The following is a 26544-nucleotide window of genomic DNA, read 5'->3' as shown; positions in this document are numbered from 1 at the left end:
TTTTTATTCTTCCTTTATATTTGCCAACAAAAAAAGATTACATTATTGCAGTGTTACTCGTGTTCTAAATGAGTTAATGTTGTTTTGAAGCAGTCTGTGCTTGTTTCTACATAATACGCTTATTGTGGGTTTTTTCCTTAAACTTGTCTTATTTTGTTTCCAGCTGCTTAGAAGACCGGATTTCTGAAGGAAGACGTTTTTCTCACTACCGCTGGAAACCCTGTGAAATTCAGTTTGACAAAACTGCTCATTTTTTGTGCTGTTACTGTACAGTTTAAATAGCATTGGAACATAAGGACAAACTTACAATCCGGACACCGATTCAAGTCCCGATTTCCAAGGAATTCATACAGCAACTCAGAGGTTTCTGGTGGGGAAAAAATATTGCATTGAATTTAGCATTTTTTTTATTTCGTTAACTGTGAAAGTTATTGGTGTGGGTGAAAGTATGATACATCAGGATAATATAGAATATACAATTGAAGTGAAGTCCTCATTTGTAACTAACATTTAAATTCCCTCCGTACAATTGTTTGAAAAACTGTTATTTGCAGAAGTGGATAAATACTTTGGCAAAAAACATCCAAGTATTGGATATGCGAGAAAGAAGTTTGAATCTAAAGAAATGTCGGCAATTAAGAAATAATGTATTAATAAAAACATAACTTAAGAAAGCGGAGAAGGGAGGGGCCCACTGGTATTCTCAAGTCTGATTTTATACATGTTATAGACTATAGAAAACTAAACAATGACAATTATAACAAACTTACTGAGAATTCAATCTAAAATCAATAACTTTCTGTTGGATGCAATGAATAATAAATGGCTTTAAAAAAAGAAAGTAGTTCGGAACAGAGTGATACATGTGGTAACTAAATTGTTGTGTACAATGCTATATTTTTACAAATGCTTCCCCTCCCCCACCTTCCCACCCCCCCCTTTTTTTTTTATCTGTTATATGTTTTGTTAATTCTTATTTTGTATGAAAAAATGCTCAATAAAAATTCAAGTAATAAAAAAAAAAAAAAAAAAAAAAGAAAGTAGCATTTCTGTCATTTGATTTTCCTATTATTCCAGTGTTTTATAAAATTCACAGTACAGTAAAGGATTTGTTTCCTACCGCCGGGCCGCCAGATTTGTTTTTTTCTATTGGCTCATGTTTGGAACCCATTTCAAAGTATTTGGACCAATTCTTAATTTCTTGAGTCACTGAATGGCCAGCTTACACTACAAGAAAACACACATTTTACAATTGCTTGAAGGTATTGATGTAACTGCTGTTAAATATCTGGTGGCGTTTGATATTGAGTCACTTTGTACAAATAGGAGTGGCTCACTGAGTCAAGGCACTGACTCTATAAACAACAACACTGAGTTTGAAGCAGGGGAACCTGGTTTAATTCCCGGTGATATACATAACCAAGGTGTTCCACCGCTCAACTCAAATACCCGAATATGGATGGAGAAAGGGTTTAACTGAGGGGCATAGGGAAGTATCAAACATTGGCAACATGTGTCCCCTAGGGGCCACAACAAGATTCCTGTATACTGCACTCATTCAGTATAAAGTTTATAGGAGACAGAGACTTAAAAAATCTCTGAGTAGCATACTCACTATGGAGTCACTGTAGTGACCCAAAGATACTCTAAAAGGAAAATAGTAAAGTTTTATTAACATATACATAAACAAACACTGTAAATTAATATATACAGGTGAATGTTAAAATCCTCAGAGGTGGTTATGAGACAGACACAAGATAGAGACTCGTATAAGGGTATAGGTAGACCCTTTAATTGGTGATATGTGTTTTAGTCTATATGTATATAAAGTTGTTTTTTTTTTGGTATAACACCAGGAATAGGGAGTCCTGATAGTAGTTTGTCCTATATCCCAAGTACAAATCAAGTGCATCAGTAATATAACGGTCTGCACTTTAATCTTTTCCTCTTTTAATGGCAGACGGAGGATTATGCCCATAGCAATGGTGCACTGTTCATACAGTATAACAACTCAATCTAAACTCTACAGAATTGTAGCAGGGTGTGTGCGTCACGGCGCGGTGACGTCACGAGGTGTGGGTGAAGATCGACAGAGACTGGTTGTATAGCGATTACACGCTTCTATACAGGCATACCCCGCTTTAAGGACACTCACTTTAAGTACACTCGCGAGTAAGTACATATCGCCCAATAGGCAAACGGCAGCTCACGCATGCGCCTGTCATCACGTCCTGAACAGCAATACTGGCTCCCTACCTGTACCGAAGCTGTGCGCAAGCGGGGAGACTATAGAGCCTGTTAAAAATGCGTTATTTACATCAGTTATGCACTTATATAACGATTGCAGTACAGTACATGCATCGATAAGTGGAAAAAATGTAGTGCTTCACTTTAAGTACATTTTCGCTTTACATTCATGCTCCGGTCCCATTGCGTACGTTAATGCGGGGTATGCCTGTACTAAGCTTATTTACAGTCTATTTTTCACCAGGACTTTATTGTACACGTGTGTGGCCAAATCAATGCTTTATATAAGACTTTAATGGTATATCTGTGTCACATTTTAAAGTGTCTGGCAGAGTTAATTTTGGAGTTATAATTAGAGGTGAAGATTAGAGGAAGATCTGGAGTCTACACAACAGTAGCTTTGCAACTGTGATAGCTTAACTTTCTAAATGCTGTGATTATTTGTACTCTTCCTATCCTCCAGAACCTAGACTTGCTCTCCTCCTGCATCTCACTATACCCTCCCTATTGCTTTTTCTGTTTACCGTTTCCACTCCTTTGTGAATGTCGCTGTTCTCGCCAGCTTCCCAACTCCCCACTGCACCATTATTTATACACATCTCCCCCAACAACTTATTTACCCCTCAATAAAAAAACACCCACACAAATCCTCTATTCACACCCTCTATCTACTCCTGATCTCACCCACGCCTCCATACCATCTCTTCCCCTGTAAATGGTGTTAACCTTCTGATTTAATACTGACTAACCTTAAAACTCGCCCCACAAATCAAGCATCCTAATAGCCTGCACTCATAGCTAGAGTCCCACAGTCACTCCTACCACCTATTGTGGCCAAGCACTGCCATCTACAGCACTTATTCCCTCACCTGCTGTCTCTGTAAGTCTCCCAACATACCACTTAGATTGTAAGATCTTCGGGCAGGGATTTCCCCTATTGTCTGATTTTGCTGTGCTTATTGTATTATTATAATTCGCCGTACTGTATTCTTTATGAAGCGCTGAGTACACGTTTGGCGCTATATAAATAAAGACATTAAAATGCAACACATAGATGAATCTTGGCACCCTCAACAGACATCCAGAATGGGAGGCGATTCCCAAACATAAAACAAATTTAAAAAAATAGTGCAGAATTGTTTTATATAATGAAAAGTTAAAAAGTAGTACGCACAAGCAGAGATGCAAAATAAGCACGGACACCACCCAGGGTCGGATGCAGAGCTTGCTCCCGGCTGCTACACAGCCCTCGTGTCACTTCTGGGTGTGATGTACAAAGGCTAGGAACCTAAAGGACAATTTGGCACCTAGTGCACTTAGACCGAGCTCATGGTGGGGGCGTCTACGCTCGGGACTCTTCTATGCTTCCTTATTGAAGGTAGCATAGTACTGGCGGCGATGTAGTGCGTCGTCGCTCCTGCAGTTTGGAGAGACACATACATTTTTAAAAAAAACGGGAGTGAGCCTAGGTGGGGTCGACATAACCCTATATTTTTTTTGGGGGCCATTTGCCAAGTTTCAAAGTAAACCCAACCTCCAATTGTCTCCCAATTCCCTTTCCAGATCCCGACCATAACGAAGAGGGGAGCGCAATCAGGTGTTAGAGCGAGCTTTCTAAAATCACCCAGGCATATACCCCTCTCGGTGAATGCCAGTACATCATTTGTTTCATATGAGAAGCTATATAATATTTTAAAATATCTGGGACTGCCAGCCCACCTCCTTCTTTAGCAGCAAACATAATTGATCTTGCTATTCTCTGTTTATGCTTCCAAAAAATTGCATAATTCGATTTTGAATATCTTTTATAGTTATATATGGGATAGATATTGGTAATGTCTGAAAATAATACAAAAGTCTAGGAAGAATATTCATCTTTACCGCAGTAATACGCCCCAACGAGGAAATACAGTGAGAATTCCAAGCTTGCAGATCTTATTTTATCTTAGAAAAAAAGATCAGGATAATTATATTTATATAATAAATTATAATCCCTAGTAAGATATAACCCCAGATATTTCAGGTGGGACTTTTTCCATTCGTAATCAAAATGCCGTTTCGGTTAGAGTCAAATTTAAAACTTCCGACTTTTCCATATTAACTTTATACTCACTTAGGTTGAGCTGGTATGACCCCTTTCCTAATTAACTTTATACTCAGACAGATCACCAAATCTCTGAAGAGAAGATTGTAAATTCAGGAGGGATGTAAATGAATTAGCTATTGTTAACATAATATCATCTGTGAATAGTGACATTTTATAGTGGTCATCTTTTATTTTGATCCCTTGTATATTTGGGGAGGCTGTTATAGTAGCCACGAGAGGCTCAATTGTAAAGGCAAAAAGAAGAGGAGAGGGGGGGCACTCCTGTCTCATACCATTCCTTATTGTCCTCAGATTCATCTCCCCCCTGGAATCTTCAAAGTGGCTGTCGGCGACAGATAGATGGCCCGTACTCCCTGTAAAAAGACCCCGGAAAATCCAAATACCTCTAGCGTTTTATCCAGGAAGTCCCACCTTATCTTGCCGATCGCCTTCTCCGCATCCAGGCTCAGCAACACCGCTTTCAGTTTAGACTTGTGTATCTGGTCAATTATATTAATCATTTTCCTTGTATTATCCGATGCCTGGCATTCACTCACAAATCCCACCTGATCGTAATGTAATTAATCTAGGAAAAATCGGATTAAACCTGTTTTCCAAAGTTTTACTATGAATTTTGAGATTGGCCTGTAGCTGCCACAACATAAAGGATCCTTTCCCTCTTTAGGGATCATCACTATATTGGCCTTTGTCATCTGCGGGGGGATTTGTTTTCCGTTGAGGAAATCATTAAATAAATCCAGCAGACAAGGCCCTAGAATTCCTATAACATTCTTATAATACAAATTTGAAAAAACGTCCGGGGCAGGTGCCTTTGAGGGCTTAAAAAGAACTAACCGCCCTCCCAAGCTCGACCTGAGACATTTTTGCATTTAAAATGTTATGATCCTCCTCTGTCAATTTTGGGAGATTCCAGTCTCTCAAATAGTTCTCGATTTGTACCGAGCATGGGATTTTTGCATTCGGGGTGGAATTATCTAGATCATAGAGATCCGCATAAAATTTAGCAAATTCTTCTGCAATCTTTGCGGGATTGTATGTGATTCCTCCTCCTTGTATCCTAATAGTGGGGACCGAATCCCTCGCCCTCAATCCCTCTGAGTTTATTTGCCAATAAACGGTCTGCCTTATCTCCCTTATCATAGTATGTCTGCTTGGTCCATTTAAGAGCCCTCTCTACATCTTCCAATTGCAATCTTTTTTTTTTTCTGTTTCAAACGTTTTTATTGTTTTTGTGGGATCACATCAAGACTTTGAAACAGGAAGAACAATGTACATAGATTTCATCCGAACAATAGCACTATCTTTTTTGATATTTGAATATATATTCTGGACATAAGGTCCTAAGATATTTCATTAAAGCCAACATAAACTCCATCTTAACTTTAGAACATTTAAATACTTCTGGGCCTCCAATCGGGAGTCAGCTACCTTCAAAGTGTTTAAGTGCTTTATTACTTGTAAGGGGTGAAAAAGAATAGAAGAAGAGAGAGGGGGGAGAGGAAAGGGTAAGAAGGGAGACAAGGGAATCTCTTAAGCTCCTTCCTTGCCTGGCTCAGTATTTTATGCATTTTCCTCGACGGGTTTTTTTTATGTGAACCTTCCAACATTACAATTTTTTCCATTAAATATTTTTGTTTTTCCATTTTTATTCTCTTTCTATAAGATGCAATTGAGAAGCTGTCCTCTAATTGTACCCTCATGCGCCTCCCATAATATTGCTGCCAATTCTACTGAGCCATTATTAATCTTTAAAAAAATAGTTTTTGAGTGATATCTCCAATTTGTGCGGTAATTTCCGGATAATTTAGTAACAAGTCATTCATTCTCCAGTGAAATGATTGAATCTAGGCAAATGGGTGGGTCAAACAAAATCGCCACAGGGGCGTGATCCGACCACTTAATAGAGCCTATATCCGAGTGAACCAGCACTTCCAAAATATTTGGGGTTACAATTATATTATCAATTCTAGAGTGGGAGCCGTGTGGGATAGAGTAGAAAGAATAATCTCTCTGACCTTTTTGCGAGTGGCACCAGGCCTCGATAAGACCGAACCTTTTGACTAAAAATCTAAATTTCTTTGATACACTATGTTATTGAAGAGTGATACTGCCCTGGTGTCACGGTAGACCAAGCTTATTAACACTTTACCATCTGTATCCTTTGATTGAATAAAGCATGAAATAAAATACATTGTATTTATTCACATAAAGAACACACACAGCTTGAATTACTAAATTATCACAAATAAACACTTACTGGGATGGGCAAAACGAAATAAAATATCCACGGAATGAAATTCACAGAAATCAAGTCTCTAGGCATCAATTCCCAAACACGGGGTGATGCGCAAAAAGAGCCGTGTAACAGTCCTTGGCTAGTGGCGCTGCCTGCAACCACTCTTACTCCGCCGAAGGTAATATTTTCGTTCCCCCAATGCAGGATTAGTTAGCAAATCTTTAGTCCTTACAAATACTGGAAGCTGGATACAAATCTTTAGCTGTGATTACATAGTCTCTGTACCCCCCCGCTGTAGCTTAGATGAATCAGATGGAACTTCTTACAAGATGGAACTGAATCTGTTATATGATGAAACTAACTCCTCACTGGCTGCACAAACTTTTAAAACTTTCACATGTCCTATCTTTTCAGTCTGCAGCGAATCACTGCGTGGAACTAAACATCCAACCTATGGCAAGGTTTTGCCAGGGTCTACAAAACCTGGCGGAGGGCTTCAGTATAGCCACTGAGCATGCATAACCACCTCCCATCTTCCCTCACTTATCACTTAGCATATGGCATCCTGCTCTCTCACCGGGTGCCGCTCAGTCTCCTTCACCCCTGCGTGCCAACAAAAGGTTCAACACCTCTACTTCCTTGCTTTTGAACTGACTCTTTGAAGCTGAGAGGCGGAGCAGTTCCCTCTGCTTCCTATGCAAATGGGGTGCTTAGCCATGCTCAATGACTTCCTCTGACCTTACTTCAAACATATAAATCTTGGGGGATGGTTAAAACCCATTCTCTTTTCCCCCTTATTCAGAAAACATGGTTACCATAATTCATACAGTTAACACATGATATGGTTTCCCCCTGAACCCCTATACTGGATTCAGGGTACCTGGGCCGGATCTCTTTATCCTAGGGACTTTGTGTAGAGTGTGGGGATATACATTAACCCCTTATGCCCCGTGTAGGTTGTGGGTATTCATTAACCCCTTGTGTCCCATGTAGGTTGTGGGTATTCATTAACCCATAATACAGTGATATGGCTCTCTTATTCCTAGAAGGGCGCATATAGACCGTTTATACACCTTCACAGGACTGCAGCCAGCAGTTGGCTGCAGAGCTGACACTTTACGCTTTAACTTAAAATGTAACCCCTACAACTCTCTCCACCTTATCCCTAGTGAGAGAGTTACAGAACCCCTCACTGGGTCCTGGGATTCGGGCATATCCCAGGACCTGGAATGTAACCCAGTTCCCTGCCCAGTCGTACTATTCTGGTTTGTGCTGAAGAAGGGGGATTTGGCGGTGAGCTGCAAACTGCGTTCTAGGGGGGATTTTATCCGGTGGTCTGTGTTTCTCATGTCCTCAGGAATCTGGGGGGATTCCTGATTGCATGTTTCGGGTAACTCGCAACATGGGCCCCCTTCTACCCAAACACACCCTGACAACATTTTCCCATAAAATCATCCCTGATGCTCACGCCTGGCCCATCCCGCTGGTTGGCACTCCTGGAACAGTAAAACCACATACATCTTTATTATACAAGCAGTTATATACCACAATTGGGTTGAAGAGCGACACTCACAATTCCCAATTATAGCTCAGGGGCACTCACCCGGGCATAATACCTTTATTTATGGCCTGGGTACCCCATCACCATCACACCTGGATGAGTGGATTTATCCATATCAAGAACCGTATTAAAATCTCCTCCTAAAATTTTTGGTTGTTCTCGAATGTCTCAGAGAGACTCCAATGTTTCCTTAAAAAAATCAATTTATCCTCCATTAGGTGCGTATAGATTCGCTAGAGTGATATGTAGGCCTGAAAGTAGACCGTGAACCACATGAGACCTCCCTTCTTAGTCTCTCTTAGGGGGGAGCCGCGCTCCTCCGTGCTGACGCTCGTCTGCGCAATCAGGAGCGATTGCATGAACTAGCAGACGAGCCAGCATGCACGATCGGGAGGAGGGGGGACGCGGGGCACTTACGTCACTGGGCCAATAGCCCGCGAAGCGCCAACGTCACGGCGCCGACACGTTGACGCTGCTACGCTCTAATTGGAGGTTTTCAGCCGACAGCGCGCTCAGAAACAGGTTCTGCTGTCGGCTGAAAATCCCTGCGCCTCAGCACGCCTGCGGGCGCTCGCGGGAGCCCCCTCTCAAGACATCCTCATTGAGGATGACGGGGCTCATCTCGGAGCGTCCGCCGCACGGCTCAGCGCGGACTGTCCTTCTATGGACTCAGCCTTAATCTCCAATATCTGCAACAGGATACCATGCTTTATCAAAATCGCTACCCCTCTTCTTTTGCATGTAACAGACGAATAGAGTGCTATAGGGTACACCCCGCTAAAAGTGTTTGGGGGATCCTTAGTGTCAATGTGTGTCTCTTGTAGAAAAACAATATCTGCTTTCAGACTCCTAAATTCTTTTAGGGCCAATCTACGTTTACTATTACTGTTCAGGCCCTTAACATTCATAGATACAAGGTAAGAGATGAGGTTTCTGTGCTTGTGCTGTTCTCTAAAAAATCTGTTATCCGCTTGCAGCTATCAGTGCCAGGAGCCACTTCTCAACTGCTCCTAATAAGGAGAGCCCCCGAAAGAGCCCTCCCCACAACCGAAAAAATACAAGGCACACAAGCGCACCGCGGATTAGCATAAAACTTATATTTAATCATTATTAATTGGTCACACTGACCACACAAGACAAAAGTAATGATAATAATAATTAGCACAGTGCTAAACACCACACAATAAAAATAATAATAATGAATTAAAAATGTTTAAATATAAGTTTTATGCTAATCCGCGGTACGCTTGTGTGCCTTGTGTTTTTTCATAGATACTACCTTCAATGGCATGTGACAAGTCATTTCCAGTATTGCGGTACTGTATTGTGAAAGTTATTCTCCAAAAATCTTGATGGTTGTAGAAAACAGAAGGGGGTACAGGGTAAAAAAACAAGGGGGGGGGGGGATTTCCCCAAATCAGGAACTTGGAGAACAAAAAAAACTAAACTTAACTTGGAAAATAAGATGAGTGTAACCAGCCACTCATCCCAATTTTGCGGCCAGTTCCTACATGGATTGCCTGGGGGGCATATGGCCCTACTGGGGTCGCCCTAATGTCAGGCATGTTGGACTCCTTACTCACCCCCACATTACGCCACTACTAAAGACTCAATCTCCTCACTGCACCTTTGTTTTACCTTACTTAGAACAACAATCATTGATTATTTTTCCGGGCTCACGAAAAGTTCTTTCCACTGCTCCAAACAGATCTAAGGCTAAGGCCTCGCTGCCTCAGACCACGCGCCCGCACTGCAGACAGGCAGCACGTGGAGAGGCACTTGACTGCTATCTGCGGTCTGTAGGGAGCGGGAGCTGGAGGGCGTGGCCAAAACGGGTCGGGTGGGCGCGGCAATGACGTCGGGGGGCGGGGCCATCACACTGTCTGTGCCAGGGGTTCCCTCCCCCGCCTCCCCCCGTGCATCTGCTGACACTGCAGACAGAGTATGAGGACAGAGTCTGTGGGAGGGAGCAGGGGGGCTCCCTTGGTGCTGCAGCTGCTTTCCCCCCCCCCTCCTCCCTGCTCCCCGAAGCCTCCCCTCCTCATTGGCTCACAGCCACACCACGTGACGTGTCGCCGCTTGGGATTACAATTCTCTTGCATCCCCTGGCGGCTGACGCATCACAGTGTGTAGTGAGCCGTGCAGGGAGGAAGGACTGGGACCTGCTCGGGAGGATACCATCAGATGGTGAGTAGCGCGCGCGCCGCCGGACGCAGCGAGACCAAAGCCTTAGTCTCTTTGTAAGAGAAATGTTCAGAGGTACGCAACGGAGACCGTTTAAAGTGAAATTAAAATTAGGCTTTATTGCGCCTCTCCCTTTAACACAGCAAACATGTGAAAATAAGCCAAACAAAAAACCTACTCCACTTTGGAGAATATCTACACATGTTGTTCAGCCCTCTCTAAATGGGTGGTTAGCTAAGCTATTTACCAGCCCCAAATATATAAACATATATACAGATATATAACAGTCCCATAAGAAAGTCTTATATGTTTCTTGTAGCTGTAGGGGTTGCCTCTTCGCTCTCCTTGGTTGGCACCTTTGTGTGCTAAGGCAATGTCTGTGCAGGTATAGAGTTCTGTTCCCCTTGTCTTGCTATCAGCATACAGTCCAGTTCTTCTGCAGCTCAAGACATCTTTTCCACTGGTCAGTCCAGTGTGGCTAAGGAAAAATCTGTCTGTCCTTCCTTGGTTCAGCCCCCAATTGTGAGACTCAGGAATCCTCTTCCTGTGTCTCAGAACAGGCTTTTTCTGACAGAGTTCTGATTAGGTAGGTGGGGTTGGTGGATTGCAGGTGTGCAATTAACCAGCACACTGCTGGATTAGAGGCACGTTTCTTAACAGGGGTAAGTCCCTGTTACACGCTTCTACACTCGGAGGGGTCCACTCTTCTCCGCAGAGACGGTCTTATTGCCCAGACAGTGGGCAACATTTTTCGATTACCAGACATATAAATCAAGAGAAGGGAGACAGAGAGGGACAAAACAGCTCCATCTTGGGCTTCTTAGGGAATCCTGTGTTGTAGACTCATCGGCCGAATAACCCATCGCAGGCTCAGATACACCCTTTCAGGGTCTAGTGACCAGCAGAGAAAAGACAACCATGGGACATCCAGGTCTTAATTGTTTGCTCCTCAGGCACTCATTCCCTCGGCCGACCTCCTTTCATCCGAGCTATTATTCTGGGATTGGCCTTGTTGATCTGGTCTGCTCTTGGGCTCCAGACCCAGCGCCGAAAGAAAAGCAGAAGACTCCTCCAGATAGCGAAGCGAGACCTGCTGTCCTCCCTGGTTAACAATAAGGCGAAACGGAAAAGCCCAGCGATAGCGAATTCCCTTTTCTTGTAAAATCACTGTTACCGGTCGTAATCCTCTTCGCCTGTCTATGGTCATCCTTGACAAGTCCTGGAAAATCTGGATGGGGGAGTTTTCGAAGTCAATTGAACCCCTGTTTCTGCTACCCTTTATTATCTGTCTTTCGTCATGTATTGATGAAGCGGCAGCACCACATCCCTGCTTCTTTTAGAGTAGTCAAATCTCAGACCCAGCGCTCGGTGAGCTCTGTCAATTAACAGTTCGCTGTCTTCTAATTGGGGGTCAATTGAGACAAACAGCCTTTTAAGATAAGACTGCAGTGCCTCCGCAGTCACTGACTCAGAGATGTGGTGGATTCGCAGATTTTGTCTTCGCTCCCTATTTTCAAGATCATCCAGACTGTCTTTCATAGCTCTTACCTCCTCGTTAAGCCTCAGGACTTCGTTGTCTGTATTCACTTGATTTTGCAGGGAAGCATCCATTTTACCCTCCAGGTCCATTGTTCTTTTAGACAGGGCAGATATTTCACATTTAAATTCCAGCACTGCTTTGTCCAAAGCAGACTGGAACATAGACTGCATCTCCTGGAGCATCGCCTTTAAATCTTGCCTTGTGATGATGGAATCTCTGGTTTCTTCACCCTGCTCCTTCCCAGGGCTCAGTGATGTGCGCTCCTGTCCGCCCTCCACACCGCCATCTTGTTTCTTCTCCGCTGGGGTCGTGGGCTGTTTATGCCCAAAGCGGGACAAATCCGGAGCACTCGCCTTCTTATCCTTCCGGAGATACATGCCGGATGATTTCGCCATCCTCTGCCTCTATTGCGGCCGCGTTGCAAGGTGCCGATCGGAGGCTGTAATAATACGCAAGCAGCAGCATGCCCGGAGCTCTACAGCAGACATGCATGCGCTGTGAGGTCACACACTAGGCCCATGATCGCGCTTCTTAATGAACAAGAAGGAGCTTCCAGCAACCAAGCGCAAACTTTATCTCTTATTAGACCTAAATCTGTATTCTGCCCACCTTTACAATCTTGCTCACAGGTGGAGGTCTTCTCTACTATTGTTGCGAACGAGATACAGCGATTGCCCCAATTTGCTGGCCCGAGGAATCTTTCGAGATCCGAATGGACGGCCGTCTCTGATCTCCGCAAGATGTCAACGGTGGAGAACAAGCCGGGCAACAAAGGAGGCAATGTGGTTATCTGGCCGAAGACCATGTACGAAAGGGAAGTACTAAAACAGCTCAAAGATACGACCTGCAATCTGGAGCTTAATTCTGACCCTATAGGGAGATTCAAAACAGAGCTAGAACACATTCTTCAAACTACATGTTCTCAAGATATTACTGAACATAATTGTGCTGGGCTTATTATAAGGTGTATGGAGAACAAAAAACCCGGGCGCTACCTAGGGGGATGGTGTGTATAGTAAAGGGGGGAATAGCAACCTTGGTGGTGGGCAAGGTGTCCCTCTGCTTCTTTTCCGCCTGTGACTCTAAAGACCCCAATAAAGGATCTACCCAGGATCCTTCAACAAATGAGACAAGAAAAAAAGGGGGATGGGGGAGCACCGGTAGAAGGCTGGTAAAACCTAAATGGTCGTATAATGTTATATGACAATATGAAGGGTTTTCCTGACAATATGAATGGTTTTGTGTGTGTAAAATAATTGTTAACACTCACACGGCCTTGTGCGAATGCTGTCGCATCAAGGTATCTTTAAGACTCCCTTTTCTTTCTTCTTCCTTCTTTCGTCTCCTTTCTGTCTTCTGGATTTTTCCTCGCCACCCTGCGTCTGTATCTTTCTTCTCCTACTTCTTTGATGTTTATCTCGCCCTCGGAATAAATATATACACAAAAATGTGTGAGCGAACTGTGATTTTATCAGGGAAGGTATCTGGATATATGTTAAGAATATATATAAAACACTCACACGGGCGTGTGTGCGTGCGCTCTAAGGGATGGTCACTTGGTCTTTCAGGGGCAATCCCACTTCTTAAAGTAAAGTATAAGCTCTAAAAACAGAAGGTCAAAAGCCACACTTTAGTTAAAAAGGCATAAACAAAATAAAATGTAACTACTCACACGGCCAAGTGTGAGTGCACACTTGGATATGGTATCTTTGGGTTCTCCTTCTGAGGTCCCAACTGGAGAGGGTCCACTGGTGCTGAACGTGGGTCCATAGTGTCTCCAGACACTTCAGTGTGTCCCACGGAGGGAACCCAGAGGGTCTCACCTATAAGGGAATAGAGAAGGTAGAGGCGCATTGGAGGGGTGGAGATCAACTTACTACACTAGGACAACGTGAAACCTTTTGGATCTACAGATTACAGACCTTAGCCCCCAAGGGTCTAAATATAGACATAGACTTGGGGGCGTTTTACTGAGTATCCAATATGTTCAAGCAACGCCTTAAAACATCCACATCTTTCATCCATAATTGCTTAGACCTCCCCGCTCCATCCCACACTCAGCCTGCCGCCCCCCCATTTCCCTTTCCGTTTTTTCTTTTCTTTATCCCCCTAGACCAGACACTAGGAGGTCTTTGAGATATTGGAAGCTATATACCACACATGGGACTGATTGCATGTTTTTCTTTTTAGATCTGCTTCATCCCACACAGCATCTTTAAGGAAATGAGTACATTTTCATAGTAATAATTTACGCTCAATTTACACCTAAGACTGGCATCTTTTATGAGAAAGTACAAATGTATTTTTAAACACCACATGTATAAAATTGCTATATATGATTGAATAAATCCTAGATTTAGATAGTTAAAAATGTTTTTAAAAATTCAATGTTTTATAAATTGTGTGTATAGAATGTATTTGATTAGTGTTCACACTTAATAATTTTAATAATTTTAATATAGTCTAAGAGTTGTTTTTAATTTAGTGGTCAGAGAGATGGAGGGGGCACTCCCTGAATCCAAGTACATGTTTAAGTCTCCAATGTTCAGTGTTAAATTGAAACTGTCAATTACTGACATTATTCAGAATTGTTATGTTCAAAATGTAAGAAGACCATTATAAGGTGCAAAAAAAAAAAAAAAAAATACCCTCAACCTATACAAAGTCACGGTCCTCAATTTACGTAGAGTATATGCATAGGGAAGCAGAACGGAACACTGTTACACTGTACACATGATTAGTGCAGAACAGCTGATACCGATTTTAAAACCTAAGATAAAAGCAATTAGGGGGTGTAGTAGAATGGCCGGCCGCACTATATAAAGCAAGAGCAGCGAGCCCAGACCATTCTAACTACGGAGCCTGAGGAAGCCCATTGGACGAAACGCGTAGCTCAAAATCCCCCAGTATTTTTGATCCTTTCAAGCCACCGTCGGGAGCGGGACACGTGGACGTGCAGCGCTACATCCGGACGCGGAGGCAGTTCAGCTGCAGTACCACAAGCCCTGCTCGATTCCCCAAAGACTGGCTTTTTAACTTTCCACAGAGTAACTCACGAGCTGAGTTAGCTGTGTTTTGCTGTTTTATTGTCCATTTTATTAATAAAGACCTTGGCCTTGAACTTCTCGGGCTCAGAACTTTTTGACCCATTGGGGGGGGGGGGGGTGAGGACCCACGTTCAGCACCAGTGGACCCTCTCCAGTTGGGACCTCAGAAGGAGAACCCAAAGATACCATATCCAAGTGTGCACTCACACTTGGCCGTGTGAGTAGTTACATTTTATTTTGTTTATGCCTTTTTAACTAAAGTGTGGCTTTTGACCTTCTGTTTTTAGAGCTTATACTTTACTTTAAGAAGTGGGATTGCCACTGAAAGACCAAGTGACCATCCCTTAGAGCGCACGCACACACGCCCGTGTGAGTGTTTTATATATATTCTTAACATATATCCAGATACCTTCCCTGATAAAATCACAGTTCGCTCACACATTTTTGTGTATATATTTATTCCGAGGGCGAGATAAACATCAAAGAAGTAGGAGAAGAAAGATACAGACGCAGGGTGGCGAGGAAAAATCCAGAAGACAGAAAGGAGACGAAAGAAGGAAGAAGAAAGAAAAGGGAGTCTTAAAGATACCTTGATGCGACAGCATTCGCACAAGGCCGTGTGAGTGTTAACAATTATTTTACACACACAAAACCATTCATATTGTCAGGAAAACCCTTCATATTGTCATATAACATTATACGACCATGTAGGTTTTACCAGCCTTCTACCGGTGCTCCCCCATCCCCCTTTTTTTCTTATTATAAGGTGGCCAGTTATTCCAACATTTTACCTTTTACCAAAAGTACATAAGAACCTCTCCCATCCTCCAGGTAGACCTATTGTGTCTGTCATAGGGGGGCTCTCTGAACCCATCTGTAGATTCCTTGAACTTATTCTTCGTCCTGCAGTTGAGACCTTGCCATCCTATGTTCGTGATTTGATGGACGTGCTGTGTAGGCGCGATCATGTCACAGTGGATAGTAATACCATCATTGCCACTTGTGACGTGGAATCCTTATACACTAGTATCCATCATCATGATGGCCTAAGAGCCACTAAATTCTTTCTCACTATGCAAAATCTCACTCCCGAATTCATCAATTTGTTGTTAGAACTTTTGTCATTCATACTTACACAATTATTTTGTTTTTAAAAATAAGTTTTTATTATAACAGAGGAACTGCAATGGGGACCACCTGTGCACCCTCCTATGCCAACCTTTTCATGGGGTGGTGGGAGGGGGAAGTGGTCTTTTCAGAGGAGAATCTTATACACACATCATGTTTTGTTGTGGTTGTGTTACATCAACGACATTCTCATACTGTGGCGGGGCACTGCCACAGGGTTTGGAAGCTTTGTCGATGTACTCAACCACAATGACATGAACATCCGACTCACATTCAAATGTAGTGGTGAGTCTTTGTACTTAATGGTCCATAAGATCATTATTGACCACACTGGAAGGGTTCTGACGGATATTTTTCGCAAGGACACCTGCACCAATTCTATCCTTCATGCTACCAGTTTACACCCGGCCCACCAAATTCGAGACATACCCAGAAGTGTGTTCATCAGACTCAAGCGTAATTGATCCACATTGGAGACTTTTAATGGTTGAGCATCAGAGATGCGGGACAGATTCCATCAAAGGGGGTACAGCCGGTCAGCAGTGGACAGAGGGTATAAACGTAGCCTTCTATCAAATTGAGAGGCTTTACTCAGACCTAAGGATAAGCCTCGATTGAAAGATCAAACAAATCAGGTTCATTGGGACTTTTAATTACCAGTGGCCCTGTTTAAGCCATATCCTTCAGAAACACTGGGGCATTTTAATGACTGACCCAGATCCAAAATTAGCACTGGGCGAGAAGGCAAGTCTAACTAGCAGAAGGTCTCCAAAGTTGAGAGATAAACTTGTCCAGAGTCATTATGTGGCACACACTAACCCCACATTTTTATCATCATTCAGCAAGAAGGTTTTTTTTTTTGTTCTGCATGTGCTCATATGGTTCAGACGACATCCTTTTGTAATAGTTCTGGTAACTAAAAATCAAAAAAAGTTATTTATTATTTGAGTTGTCAGTGTAAATTGATCTACATAGGGATGACCACAAGGGAAGTTCGTTTTAGGATCCTGGAGCACTGCAGAAACATTAAAAATGCCCAGCGTGACCTGGATTTGTTCCAAAAAATTACGAGTTTGGCTAGGCACTTTTTGCATCATCACGGAGCCGACTGCACGGTTCTATCTGCATTTGCCTTTGATAAGGTGTCTTTGGGCTTCCAGGGTGCCAACTTAGAACGCGCCCTCCTGCAGAAGGAATGCAGATGTAGTTCGTGCAGCTGGGGTTCATGATGCCAGCAGGCCTAAATGATTATGTGGGTTATGCAATGTTCTTATAAACCGTTCTATTGTTTTTTTGGCCAGTATAATCTGGTAATTATACCTCTGGCTAATGTCTTATATGGCTTTATTACCACAAAGTACATCTTTTTTGCATTTGCTGTATATTATGGTGTTTTAACTTTTTGTGTTTGTTTATTTTGTGTCTTTCATGGACAACTTCATTCAGTCTGGATGTCGGTTATGAGGGGTCACAGTCTTGTCTGTGCCACTCAACTCGTAGTAGCTGATGGGGGATTCACGCATCAGCAGTTCAGTATTCTTCTTTGGAGAACGGAGCTTACTGCTCTTGGAAATGAAAAGTATGAGCGGACAACTATGTCAAGTGATTCCCCGGATTACACAATAACGTGATTATGTGACTTAGATGTGGGGAATCCTCTCAGCTTTCATCTGAGGCTGCCCGTTACGTGATTGGATGGCAGCAATACATGATCTTCCAAAACAGCTGAAACTGTTTACTCCGACGGCTCCCGGAAGAAGCTTTACGGCGAAACGGCCGTCGGAATATCTATACCACTCACTTTCCTGTGTCCCACCGCTGCACCGTGCTGACCATCTCCTTGTTTGGAGCTTTACTGCTGAAGCTGTTTTTGTCCGGTTCTGTGACTGCTGTATGATCGCTGCCTGATGCTAACAGTGAGCGGGATGCCGGGGGCTTTCATTGCCTCTTACTTACCTCTGTCTTGGACTCCCCTTCTCCTCTGGATGTCTTGTGCAGCGTCATAGCAAGTATCTGGACATTTCCTTGCTCCACGGTAGCCTTTTGGACACTATCATTTTTGTCTGCCATAGTTTATATCAGCAACACCTAGCTTTGGCATTAGGGAGTCATTTTCTCATGTTTTTTTCTCCCTTGTTTTGTCTGCTGACTCATTGTTTACATTTCAGACTTTGAGGGGACCCCACCTCTGCATATTTTAGACATATATTTTGTGTCTTTCTCTGGCTCTTTATTATAACTGCCAGGGTTTAGCCACCACCTTCTGGCTACACCGCATCTAGGGTATTCATTCATTATATTTTCAGTGTTGCTCTTTTTTCTGTGTTTACTTGGGTTTGTGTAGATATTGTTTTTTTCAGTCATTTGTACTATTGTGATGGATTGGATAAAATGCCTATTTCTTCATCTGTAATACTTTGCTATGATTCCTTACTCAAAATGGCTACCGCAGTTACCCCTCCCTTCAAGTAAGGAAGATGGCACCGAGGAATTCCCCTCAAATGCTGATGTGTCCAAGAAAACCTACAATAACAAGACCATAAATCATAACAACAAGACCATACAAGGACTGAGACCTAACAAAGAACCACTGAGACAGCTCTTTTGCATACAAACCCCCTCCCATACAGCCCCTGTATATGAACGCAGGCTCTGTAGGAATAAAGTCAGACATTATCATACTGAACGTGTGTCAGCGTGATTTTTTCTCAGTGCACGCATTACCTACGTAGGAAACTAATCAGGACGGGGACAGATACTCTGCAGACGATTGTTCTGATCCAAATCAGTTGGCGCCCAACGTGGGGCTCTGGGTTTTGAACCAACGGACAGCCGTGCGCAGAGGGACCGAGGTGGACCAAATGCGGACGCGGCAGGAGACTGATCACCTCTGGAGTACGGTAAGATAACATTTATTATCTACCGATACGCACTGTCTCCGCTGTTGGTCTATTTCTGTGTCTCATACGGCTCTCCGAAGGTCACCTAAAGACAGGTAGATATCTTGCCCAGAGCCCGTTTTAAACTCAAACCTGTTACCTAGACTATCTGTCACCCGGTATATGTTTACATGTTATATGTGTTAGTCAGTGCCGCAAGTGGAAGCCCGGAGTGGGATTTTTGTCGGCTGACTAGAGGTCGTGTCATTGTACGTTGTAAACTTGGTGGAAGGAGGGGAAAAGGGGGAGTAAGGGAAAGTCGGTTCAGAGAGGAAACACGGGAATCCCGGTAGTGACTGTGCGGTTTGGCGCGTTGCGAGGGAAGGAGTGTTTAGCGCGTTACGGTTGGTAACTGCGCGGAATCCTGCCGATTTGATCCCTGAAAGACCTTTCTCTCTCTTGTAATCAAGTTGTATGTTATGTCCAAAATGTGTTTGTGTATTAGTGTTGAGAATTCATGAGGATGGGTGGGGATTGTTGAGAGTAGAAGAGATAGCCCATAGGTGCTTGGGCGATAACCCCTAGACGTTAAACTGCCCGAACTCCTGTTTTTTCCGCGTTAAGGTACGCTTTGCAGTAGGAAAAAGAAAGTGAATAGGAAAGAAAAGGCAAGTGAATTTGCTGATAGATAATCAAGGCATATGATTGTGTTGTGAAAGTAAGTATTGAGGGTTATTTTTATGAAAGGTTTATATGCAGGAATTGGGATACAATTAGATACTGTGTATATTATTTGGAAGGGAAATAAAGTGTTATAAGTCAAGGGAAAGAAGAGGAAAAAAAAAAAAAAAAGCAGGGCATTTTTGCTAGTAATTGCAGTATAGAGAGAAAAAAAAAAAAAAAAAGGTGCAGTTTTAACATTTGAGCACAGGCAAGTAAGACAGGGAAAGGAGTCTTAGCCTGCCACCTAGTGGCCGATTGAGAGAACAGAACGGAAAAGAATGGGACAGCCCTGGTAACATTTATTTTTTGAAAGATTTGTTCGTTCTGGCCACACGAATGGGTCTTTTAAAACCAGAAAATATTATTTTTCCTTCTGTTCTAATGGCAACTAGAAAGAGGGGTCTTTTTCTGTGGGAGGGAGAAGTTCAGGGAGCGCAGTCTTGTGTGTTTTTTGAATCCCACAGGGAAACATACCTTACGTTAGTATGAGTCAAAATAATTCTGTTGAGGGACAGAAGGGTCCCGCTGCATTTATTTTATCATTGCCAGGACAGAAGTTAATATAATAAAGTAAAAAAAGAAAGCAAATAAGCTGTTTAAAGTATGTAGTATTACTGAAGCAGAAGGCAGGTTACAACCAGAAGTGTGGCGAAAGATATTGAAAGAAAAGAGAGGAATTTTGAATGATAACAACCTGCTGAAGATAGCAGAAGCCTGGTTTAATGTTACCAAGGCTGTCCAGAGAAAAATGGACCGAGCAGGAGATAGAAAAGGGAGGGAAGATTGTTTTAATTGTGGTGTGACTGATTTATCTATGCTCACTCCTTTGTTACCTTCGCTCCCAGCTCCAGCAGCACCCCCACCTATACAACCCACTACCCCGCCCACGAATGACAAACCAATTTTGACTGTTTATGTAGCACAACTATATCCTGTGATGCAGGCGGATGGTTCCTATTACACCCCGACTGTGCCCCTAATGCCAGCCCTTTCACCCCAAACAATCACTGCCCCAGCGTTAGGGATTCAAGTCTACCCTGACACAACAATAGCACACACACCCAGCAGCAGTGTCCACTACAGTGCGCCCTATAGTTTTGACTCAGATAGTGAGTCACAGGCCGTTGCATAGGAGGCAAACATGACCTGGAATACTAACCCCAGACACCCCCCAGTACCCGACCGCTGCCCAAGGTTATGTGGGCAGATGCCCAAGCAGGTAGAAGGCGCCCCAATAATTTATGTCACCTCACCCCCTTCCTGGTAGACACAGGTGCAGCCAGGAGTGTAATTAGAGCTGCAGACATACCTGACCCTTCCTATTTGTCTGATATTGATGTTTTATGTGTGGGGGTATATGGCACACCGCGCTCTAGCCCATTAACACGACCCCTACAGATAGGTCCCTACCCTGAACTATTTGCACGATTTGTAGTTTCCTCTACTTGCCCGCTTAATCTGTTTGGCGCTGATGTTTTATCCAGGTTACAGGCCTCCATAATATTCTCCGAGGACGGCACCATTGATGTAACCTCCCTGCTCTGGGAGTCAGATGTCTCTGCCCTTTGTTCCCTTCCAAATACTTTTGGCATTCGCGGACAAACCCTCAGCTGCCAGTATACCGCCCGCTTTCATGGATAGGATCCCGTCCAAATTATGATCCACCGGCCCTGAGGATAACGGGCACCTAAGGGTACCACCCATTGTTGTACAGCTCAAATAAGGGGCCCCGCTTCCCCGTAAACTGCAATACCCCTCTTTTCCCTGTGAAGAAACGCACCGCGAAGGGTGAACCTGATAAGTATAGAATGGTTCAAGATCCTCAAGCAGTAAAAGATGCAACCATTGTACGATGTTTTAACAACAAATCTTTTCCAGATGACCCCAGAGGCTTCCAAGAATTTCACTGTTCTCAAACAGGTAATATCCTCTGCCCCTGCCTTGGGCCTCCCAGACTATGATTTACCCTTTAAGCTTTTCGTATCAGAACGAAATGGACATGCAACTGGAGTGTTAACACAGCCACACGCGGGCCGATGTCGACCTATTGGTTATTACTCCAGCCGCCTCGATGCTGTGGCTCGTGGTGGACCGTCCTGTCTTCGTGCTGTCTTTGCTGCTCAAGCACTGCTGGATAAAACTTCAGACATTGTTCTAGGGCATGACCTCATTCTTCTGGCACCACATGACATTGCTGCTATTCTCAATCAGACACCTCAGGTTGCAATGCTTGCTTCTCATTCCAGACAATGTCACCCTTCTCTGGTGCCAAGTGCTTAACCCCTCCACTCTTCTTCCACTTCCCGAGGGGGGAGATGTGCAGGGACACGAACAAGAACAAAGCACAGCTGGAGTCGACCTACCCCATAATTGCTTCGAACTCATGAAGCTAGAAACAGCTCATCTGCCCACGGTGAGTGAAAAGCCGATACAGAACCCAGATCTAATCCTGTTTGTGGATGGTTCTCGATATGCTGATCAACAAGGCACCTACTATACGGGTTATGCTGTCACCACAGACACTGTGGTCCTACTGGCAAGCACACTACCGTCAACAGCATCTGCACAAGAGGCTGAACTACAAGCCCTCACTGCAGCGTGTAAACTGGCAGAAGGACAAACGGCGAATATCTACACTGAATCTAGATATGCCTTTGGTGTAGCACATGATTTTGGCGTCATTTGGCAAACCAGGGGATTTCTGACAGCAGCAGGAACATCAGTGAAACACAGCTCAGCCATACAAGCTCTGATGGACGCCCCACTCCTTCCAATCCATGTGGCCATCCTGAAGGTAAAGCCTATGGGAAACTGAACACAGAAGAAGCCAGAGGAAACCATCTGGCGGATGCTGCGGCAAAACAAGCTGCCAGCGGGATACGAGAAGTGGAAGATCGAGTGGACACGACAAGGATGGTTCCGTTAATGCAGAACCTCCCAGTAAATCGAGAATATCTGAAGAAGTTGCAAGAATCTGCAACAAAGGAAGAAAAGGAAAGCTGGAAGAAAAGAGGTGCATCGCCCCAAGAAGGAATTTATGAGTACAAAAAGAAACTTTGTCTGCCACGTGCACTGTATCCTGCTGTGGTACAATGGGCACATGGAGCAGCACATCTCTCGAAGACTCTTATGAATGCACTGATCGACAAATACTATGTGGCACCTGGAATTACCCCAATGACTAGTAATTTCTGCAAATTATGTACAATTTGTGCAAAGTGTAACCCAGGATGTGTGAAAAAACCACCGCAGAAATATCTTGCAAGGCCCCGCTTTCACTGCTACGTTAGCTAAAGAAATTTGGTCCGCGCTAGGGACCACCCTTGCTTTCCACACCCCATACCATCCCCAGAGTAGCGGAAAGGTAGAAGAATGAATGGCACACTGAAAACTAGAATGTTGAAAATGGCCCAGGAAACAAATATGCCCTGGCCAGATAGTCTACCCATTGTTTTGTTCAGTATTCGATACACCCCATGAGGGGAATATGCTCTATCCCCATTTGAGATACTGTTTGGTACTGCCCCCAAACTTGGTTGTTACTACCCACAGCAGTTACAGATGCAGTCTGATGTTTTGACCAAATATGTAACTGCCCTAGCGCAAGAACTAACCAATATGCATGGTCGAGTGTTTTCTTCTATTCCAGATCCAGATCTAGATACCGGGACTCATAAACTCGTGCCCGGAGACTGGGTGCTTGTGAAGAAATTTGTAAGGAAACATTCCCTAGAGCCCAGATATGATGGTCCTTTCCAAGTTCTGTTGACCACAGCGACATCAGTCAAACTAGCTGGCAAGAACACCTGGATACACGCCTCTCATTGCAAGAAGGTTCCAGCTTCCAACGAGGACACCTCAGAAGGAAAATGATGCTATATATCCTTTGCTTGTTGGGTCTAGGGGGGCACAAGAGATTGCTATCACCCAACATGAAGGGGTAGTCACGTTTTGGTATAATTCATCCAATACTCATGTAGCTACCTTCTCCTTTGATTATTGTAATATAGTCCGCTGCCCCTCAACACATTGGCAATGTGTTCTATACAGCAATTCCGGTTTCAGGTCTACTTATATATGCGTAACGGATTCCTACTGGGGAAAGGAATGTGATTACTGGGGAGAAGTAGGATGGAACATAGGAACAGATTGGGGATACCGACCACAAAATGGTCTAGCAAGGAAAGACGGGATAGCAAAAGATTCTTGCCCAAATAGGCATCGCAATAGTTATTATTTTTGTTTTGTTTGTGATTATTGTCTGCTGTGTTCTCCCATGTTTTAAAAAGTTCATGACCAAAGCTGTTGACAATAGCACTCCTACCTTTTTTCTGCAGTCAGATAATAATACTCCACTCTCGGAAGATGGTCCATTTACTCCGTTACAGTCCCTCCCAGTTAAGTACAATAGTATAAATCCATAGGGACAGCATCTGACTTCCTTATGTGCAAAGTCTGTGGCAAGGGGGGTCATGGACAAACCATGACTCGTCTAACGTACAGCACAAAAGAGTTCCCAGGCACATCTGGACAGATGAGTTAGTATACATCTAGGGACAGACTCAGAAATAGACATTTCAAGGGGGGACTGTGATGGATTGGATAAAATGCCTATTTCTTCATCTGTAATACTTTGCTATGATTCCTTACTCAAAATGGCTACCGCAGTTACCCCTCCCTTCAAGTAAGGAAGATGGCACCGAGGAATTCCCCTCAAATGCTGATGTGTCCAAGAAAACCTACAATAACAAGACCATAAATCATAACAACAAGACCATACAAGGACTGAGACCTAACAAAGAACCACTGAGACAGCTCTTTTGCATACAAACCCCCTCCCATACAGCCCCTGTATATGAACGCAGGCTCTGTAGGAATAAAGTCAGACATTATCATACTGAACGTGTGTCAGCGTGATTTTTTCTCAGTGCACGCATTACCTACGTAGGAAACTAATCAGGACGGGGACAGATACTCTGCAGACGATTGTTCTGATCCAAATCACTATCATGTGTTGCTGATCGGCCGATCCAAATTGCTTTTCCAGGGGAAATTACTTTCCCCTAGATTTGCATTATCATACCCATGTATTTTGCATGTTACATATTTTGGGTCCCTACATTTTTATTGTGTATTCTTTGGTTCAGCAGTGTTCATTTAGTATGTGTTTAGGTATATTTTAATATTATTTTTGTGTTTTGTATTGCTAATAAAATCTATTTTGTACTTTCACATATTTTTCGTGTGCTTTCAACAAACCCTTTTTTTATTTTTGTGTTTTATATATATATATATATATATATAAATATATATATATATATATATATATATATATATATATATATATATATATATATATATATGATAAATAGAAGTATTCTACATCAAGGAATAGATCCGACTTATCAAAATCTAACGTAAATCTTATATGTATATATATATCACATATACAAAAATTCAGTCTGTAAAAGTCAATGACACATCTGGTCACTTCATCAGGGATTATTTATAAACAGGGCACAAGTTTTGGTAACCTGTTAACACATAGTAAGAAGGTGGTTAGAAAGTATACTTGGCTAAAAACATCATCAGGTTCATTTTAAATGTGGGCATTGTGTCCAGTGTAAATGCTATTAGAGAGGGTTAAGGTACCTTACAATGCATCTGATCTCAGACGCGCTGTTAGAGAGGGTTAGGGTTCCTTACAATGCATCTAATGCAGACGCGCTATTAGCGAGGGTTGGGGTTCCGCAGAATTTCACAATATAATGATGGCGTTGCTTAACCAAAAAAGGTTGAAAACCACTGATCTAGTATAATAGAAAAAAAGAGTAAACAGGTTCCCAGCCCTCAGAGAACAAGTGAGCAAAGACTGTCACAGAGACATAAATCAGAAGAAAAAAATATTTGTACAGATTAAAAGATTTAAAAAATATATCCATAAGAAATATAAAATATACATATAATATCACATCTCACGTACAAAGTATGACAGAAAAGGTGAACAAATATACTTAGATTTAAAAAAAACAAAAAAAAAACACTGACCATCACAAAAGAGTATGTACAACATATGTACAATGATCACAAGTAAATGCACAGATATGAGAACTGAAATACTTCTCGACTATGCGGATGAAGAAGGTCCCAGCTCGGCATCTTCTGGCAAAACCAAGAGAAGGTCACAACGGTTTCTGGCCATTGAATGGAACGCATATGCGTTCCAACAACACACCTCCCGTAGACGCGGTCGCGCGATTGACGTCACTGGTGTCATCCAACCTACTGGCTGAGGGCTAGAAGCGCCAACGCTAGGTTCCAAGACAACCAGTGGCGGCGCCCGGATGTGGAGGAGTAAGGAAGGCTGGGCTGTCACACTCACTCAACACGGGAATGGGTGCGACAGGTAGAATGTAACGGACAGCGGCGCGAGGAGCCGGGAGGGAGGGAGAAACAAGAGCTTTCATCTGCACGGGGCACATAGACGCATAGAGCACGGTATATAAATATATCTCCTACACCAGCGCCTGAGATATATCACATGCAGCGCCTCATATCAACAGCGCCTCATATCAACAGCGCCTGAGATGATATTATTTGCACCACATGACATCAATATGTGAAATATCATTACATGCAGTATCCCATAGCAACGGTGCTATTACATACAGCATTAGGCATTGTCCACAGTGCAGGCGCACGTGACGGTGCGCATAGAGTTGCGTGCGCCTGTCCGCCGGAGCGATATGTGGACTTGGATCGATCGCTCGTGACAGGGAGGCGTGGCTGTGACGTCACCGCGCTGGTTCGCCCTCACGTGACCATCACGCAAAAAAAACTAAAAAATTTGCCTGTTCAAAAAGCTGTCGCGTTCCTCACATGCGTGCGCGCG

General features: G+C 43.3%; 3 protein-coding genes across 10 annotated transcripts in view; 2 read left to right on the top strand and 1 right to left on the bottom strand.

The window, feature by feature from the left end:
• Positions 1-982, top strand: part of HDAC10 (histone deacetylase 10) — a 44459-nt gene extending 43477 nt beyond the window's left edge. For 2 of the 3 annotated variants that reach the window (XM_075599853.1, XM_075599854.1), the window contains one exon: positions 164-980. In XM_075599853.1, coding sequence (XP_075455968.1) covers positions 164-171 — 8 coding nt within the window. In that variant the 3' untranslated portion in view covers positions 172-980. Of the gene's footprint in view, positions 1-163 lie in introns of all 3 variants that reach the window. The other variant, XM_075599852.1, reaches the window with a different exon arrangement.
• On the bottom strand, positions 163-26080 carry LOC142495013 (uncharacterized). Of its 3 annotated transcripts, XR_012801645.1 has the most exons (4): positions 25701-26080; positions 13146-13698; positions 308-367; positions 163-220 (listed from the first exon to the last, which is right to left on the bottom strand). XR_012801645.1 is itself a non-coding variant. In XM_075599857.1 (3 exons), the coding sequence occupies exon 3, from the start codon at positions 12268-12270 to the stop codon at positions 11617-11619; it is 654 nt and encodes a 217-aa protein (XP_075455972.1). In that variant the 5' UTR covers positions 12271-12745; positions 13146-13698; positions 25701-26080; the 3' UTR covers positions 10190-11616. The 3 variants fall into 3 exon arrangements, 1 of the variants encoding a protein (XP_075455972.1); XR_012801646.1 differs by lacking the exon at positions 13146-13698; XM_075599857.1 differs by lacking the exons at positions 163-220; positions 308-367 and adding an exon at positions 10190-12745.
• The window catches only part of TUBGCP6 (tubulin gamma complex component 6), a 43721-nt gene continuing 43104 nt past the window's right edge, over positions 25928-26544 (top strand). The window contains exon 1 of one of the 4 annotated variants that reach the window (XR_012801644.1): positions 25928-26150. The gene's annotated coding sequence lies outside the window, so the exon portion shown is untranslated. The remainder of the gene's footprint in view (positions 26151-26544) is intronic. The other 3 variants (XM_075599847.1, XM_075599850.1, XM_075599848.1) reach the window with 3 other exon arrangements.

This window comes from Ascaphus truei, chromosome 5 (assembly GCF_040206685.1).
Source record: "Ascaphus truei isolate aAscTru1 chromosome 5, aAscTru1.hap1, whole genome shotgun sequence".
Lineage (NCBI taxonomy): Eukaryota > Metazoa > Chordata > Amphibia > Anura > Ascaphidae > Ascaphus > Ascaphus truei.
The sequence above is the reverse complement of the archived record's forward strand: the minus strand, read 5'-3'. Positions and strand labels throughout refer to the sequence as shown.

What these genes read in the sequence shown, in the direction of transcription:
- LOC142495013 (XM_075599857.1), bottom strand. Translation starts at nt 12,270, where the DNA reads ATGGCGAAATCATCCGGCATGTATCTCCGGAAGGATAAGAAGGCGAGT.